A 4,816-nucleotide genomic window follows, 5' to 3' on the forward strand; every position below is an offset into this window, starting at 1 on the left:
AGCACTCTGGATGCACTTCCAACACAGATCTGTTTTCAATATTCTCCAACACCATAACTCAAATGCATCAATTCTTCTACGGTCTTCCTTATTTACTGTCCAGCTTTCGCATGCAGAGGATTGTTGTTATGTGACGTGGAGTCGGTTCCGATCCATAGCGACCCTGTACAGGATTTCCGAGGCTGTAAATCTTTACGGGAGCGGAAAGCCTCATCTTTTTCCCGCGGAACAGCTGGTAGTTTCAAACTGCTGACCCTGAGGTTCGCAGCCCGATTCTTAATCACTACGCTCCTTATGAAGAGGATTAGATGATGCAAAATGTTTGTGTTCCTCATTGATTTCACAGAATTAAATACTTTCCTTGAAGAGTGATTAGTATTCTAGTTGCCGGAAGAACAATATAGTTTATATCTACGAGAACATCTTTATCCAAGCCGAAAGTCTATACGGAACCATACATCCAGTCTTCGTTGTTGCGACTTCAGTCCTCGGATCCCGAGGAAAAGAAACCCCGGACACTTCCCGCAGTGCATGCTGGGAGTTGTAGTGCTGTTCCTCAAGGTGGAGGCGGGGGATGGCCGTGAGGTCATTGGTGGTCGCCGGGAAACTCCAGCACGTGGCGGGGAAGGGGACGCAAGTGCAATCTGTCTGCGCCGGCTAGCGGCCGTTGCTGCTGGTCTTCGCACCTCCGCTGCAGTGCCCACCCGACATGCCCGAGGAGGCGGGCTTCCCCGCAGCCAAGAGATTCCGCCCGGGCTCCGGGCCTCCGAACCGCTCCGGGTCCTGCCCTCCTGGGAGGCGGGTGGTGATGCTGTTGACTGCGGGCGGCGGCAGCGGTGGAGGAGGCCGGAGGCAGCAGCCGCCCCTGGCCCAGCCTTCTGTCAGTCCCTACCGCGAGGCTGTGGAGCTTCAGCGCCGGAGTTTGCCCATCTTCCAGGCTCGGGGGCAATTGTTGGCCCAGCTCCGGAACCTGGACAGCGCGGTCCTCATCGGTGAGTTGCAGCGCGGGCGGCGAGCTCTTCCCTCCGTTCTGTGCCTGGCTCTTCTAGAACACCTTTTCTGAGGTGTTTTTTTTTTCTTTCATTCGTTTCTGCAACAAACCTGAGTGCCTTTTTTTGTGCCAGATCCGGAGACGGGTCTCAAAAAGGAGTCCGACTGCCCTTTCTTGGAGGCGTTCGCAGTCTAGTGGGAGGGACCGACGTGTGTAGAGACTTAACCTTCTGTGTGAAAGGGCTACTGTAGAAGGAGGGGCGTACCTGAATTTGGGGAGATTAGGAGAGTGGGTCTGACCCAGTCTGGAAGGAATGGAGGAGTTGGTGGTCCTGGTGGTCCTTGGGCAGAGTCTTAAATGTTAAGGCTGAATGATGTGACAGAAGGGAGGCCATTCATTCTCCGCAGAGAGGAGAGCCAGCGTGAGAGACTAACTGGAAGCAGGGATTATCTGGTCTGATGGGCAGTAAAAGTTTCAGGTGCCTAAACTGAGAGGTAAAGTTGTGGGGCTGGGTCTGATTGCCAGAGCTTTTGATTCTTAACTTTCAAGGATGGACAAAGGAGCTCTGATAGCGTAGTGGTTACGAATCGGGTTGCGAATCTCAAGGTCAGGAGTTCGAAACTACCAGCTATTCCACGGGAGAAAGATGAGGCTTTCGGCTCCGGTAAAGATTTACAGCCTCGGAAACCCTGTACGGGGTCACTATAAGTCGAAACCGATTCCAGGGCACATAACAACCTGCGAGGGACGAAGCCCTAATAGCATAGTGGTTTATGAGCTGAGCTGCTAACCCCAAGGTCAGCAGTACAAATCTACCAGTTGCTCTGCGGGAGAAAGATGAGGCTTTCTGCTCCCATAAAGATATACAGCCTAAGAAACCCTGTACAGGGTTGCCATGAATGGGAACCGACTTGTAGCAAACAACCACCAGCAGGCTAAGAGACAGAAAGATGAGACTTTCCACTCCTGCAAAGATTGCAGCCTAGAAAACTCTATCCAAAGGCTGAACTTCAAAAGGTAAAGTGACCCAGGAGAGATAGTGGTCAGTTGAATCGAGAGTTATAAAAAGAAAGGAGTGAGCATATGCAGTAATTAGATCCAGTAAGATAGAGACCAAAAAGAAGCTCAGTGAATTTAGACTAGAGGTACTGATCTTGGATTCCACTCAGCTGTGAGGGGAGGAGCTGACTAGTCAGGGACTCAGGAATAAGGAGGGGAGGGAATGAAGGCAGTGGGAGCAGGCTTGTGTTTTGAGAAAAAGGGGGTGGGTTGAGAGGAACTTACACATAATCATAGGCTGAGGGGAAGAATGAAGTAGAGAGGTTGAAGATGGCAAAAGTGTACTGAAAAGCAAGGATTGAGAGGCATGGGGAGGAGGAGTGCTTGGTGACAAGGTTAGATGCTGAGCTGGCCTGGAATAAAAGGAAGGATGTCTAAGAGGTTGTAGGGCTGGACAAGGGAGCTGTGAGAGGGCATGGCTGAGAAAGCTTGTAGGAGGAGGTTGGGGAGATCATATGTATTTAAAGACTGCTTTTAGCAATGTTTGGTAGCATTCCCTGCCCTGTAAGAGCAGAGAAGATGCACAGAGAGAGACATTGATCTAAGTTTGGGATTTTGCCTGCTAGTTTCAGCAGGAGGAATGCAGAATAATGAAATTCTTAGCCTGTGATTCTTGGCTAGGTCAGGGAGGATGAGTAGTCAGTGAAGTCTGTTGGAATAGGAGGAAATGCAATAATATTGGCAGTGTAGGATTCTGTGGAGTCAGAGATGTAGTGACAGTAAGGGAGAGGAAGGACTTACAAGTTTACAGAGTTCAGTGTTTTAACTGTTGTTGTTGTTAAGTACTGTGGAGTCAGTTCCGACTCAGTGACCCTGTACAGGATTTCCGAGGCTGTAAATCTTTACGGGAGCAGAAAGCCTCATCTTTCTCCCGCGGAACAGCTGGTACTTTCAAACTGCCGACCTTGAGGTTAGCAGCCCGATTCGTAACCACTATACTACCAGAGCTCCTTGTCTTAACTGTTAGATGCTATCAACTCAATTCTGACTCATAGCAGCCGACATGACGTGGAATAAAACCTTTGCCTGTCCTGCAGCCTCCTCACAATCATCGCTATATTTGAACCCATTCTTGCAGCCACTATATCAATCGGTCTTGTTGGAATGCTTCCTAATTTTTTACTGACCCTTTACTAAGCATTATAACCTTCTCCAGGGACTTGTCCCTCCTAATATAGTATATGGGAGTCCTGGTATGGCGCTCTGGGTTAATGCGCTGGACTGCAAAGTCTGTTTGAACCGCAAGGTCGGCGGTTCAAGCTCACCAGGTGCTCCTCAGAAACCCTATATAGGGTCACTATGGGTTGGAACTGACCCAACCACGCTTAACAGCAACAATAATATGGTATGTGAGACAAAGTCTTGCCATCCTTGCTTCTAAGGAACATGTACTTCTTCCAAGACAGATTTGTTCATTCTTCTGGCAGTCCATGATCTATTTGATATTCTTCCCCAACACCATACTTCAAATACATCAATTCTTCTTTGGTCTTCCTTATTCATTGTCCTAGAGTCCTGGTGTGGCACCGTGGGATAAAGCACTAGACCACAAGGTCAGTTTGAACCACAGGTTGGCAGTTCAAACTCACCAGCCGCTCGTTGGAAATCATATAGAAGGGTTGCTATGATACTTAAAGGAGTTCTGGTAGCGTAGTGGTTACGAGTCGGGCTGTGAGCCTCAAGATCAGCAGTTCGAAACTACCAGCTGTTCCATGGGAGAAAGATGAGACTTTTTGCTCCCGTAAAAATTTACAGCCTTGGAAACCCTGTACAGGGTCAACATGAGTCAGACCCAACTCCATAGTACCCACCACCACCATGACACTTAACAACATTCATTGTTTAACTTTCGCATGCATATGAGGCCACTAAAAATATCATGGGTTGGGTCAGGCGCACCTTAGTCCTCATAGTGACATTTTTGCTTTTTAACCCTTTGAAGAGGTTTTTTACAACAAATTTACCCAGTACAATACATCATTTGGCTTCTTGACTGCTGCTTCCATGGATGTTGATTGTGGATCCAAATAAAATAAAATAAAATCCTTTGGCAACTTCAGTCTTTTCTCCATTATCATGATGTTGTTGCTTATTGGTCCATTTGTGAGGATTTTTATTTTCTGTACATTGAGGTGTAATCCATATAGAAGACTGTATATAGCCTTATCTTCATCAATAAGTACTTCAAGTCAGCAAGCAAAGTTGTTTTATCTGCATATTGCAGGTTAATGAGTCTTCCTCCGATCCTGATGCTACTACATTCTTCCTATTGTCCAAGTTCTCAGATTATTTGCTCAGCATACAGATTGAGAGGATATAATCCTGAAAATTGAAAGATTGGAAGAGATCCGTATTTGTGCCCATTCCAAAGAGAGGTGACCCAACGGAATACGGAAATCATCAGACAATCTCTTTGATATCACATGCGAGTAAAGTTTTACTAAAAGTAACACAGAAATGGCTGCAAGCATACATTGACAGAGAACACCCAGAAGTTCAAGATGGATTCAGAAGAGGCCGGAGAATGAGGGATATCACTGCTGATGTCCGATGGATCTTGGCTGAAAGCAGAGAATATCAGAAAGATGCTTACCTGTGCTTTATTGGCTGTGCAAAGGCTTTCGTTTGTGTGGATCATGACAAACTATGGACAACATTGCAAAGTATGAGTATTCCAGAACACTTAATTGTGCTCATGAGGAATCTATACCTGGACCAAGAGGCAGTTGTTCAAACAGAACATGGGAACACTGGATGTTTTAAAAT

The 4,816-nt window shown here is 47.0% G+C and overlaps 1 protein-coding gene across 2 annotated transcripts in view; it reads left to right on the forward strand.

The window, feature by feature from the left end:
- Window positions 1-700: 700 nt before the first annotated feature.
- The window catches only part of DHX33 (DEAH (Asp-Glu-Ala-His) box polypeptide 33), a 22,751-nt gene continuing 18,635 nt past the window's right edge, over window positions 701-4,816 (forward strand). Inside the window, exon 1 of one of the 2 annotated variants that reach the window (XM_006863298.1) lies at window positions 701-992. In XM_006863298.1, the coding sequence (XP_006863360.1) occupies window positions 710-992 (283 nt within the window). In that variant the 5' untranslated portion in view covers window positions 701-709. The remainder of the gene's footprint in view (window positions 993-4,816) is intronic. The other variant, XM_006863297.1, reaches the window with a different exon arrangement.

The sequence above is a fragment of the Chrysochloris asiatica genome, unplaced genomic scaffold, assembly GCF_000296735.1.
Source record: "Chrysochloris asiatica unplaced genomic scaffold, ChrAsi1.0 scaffold00054, whole genome shotgun sequence".
Classification (NCBI taxonomy): Eukaryota; Metazoa; Chordata; class Mammalia; order Afrosoricida; family Chrysochloridae; genus Chrysochloris; species Chrysochloris asiatica.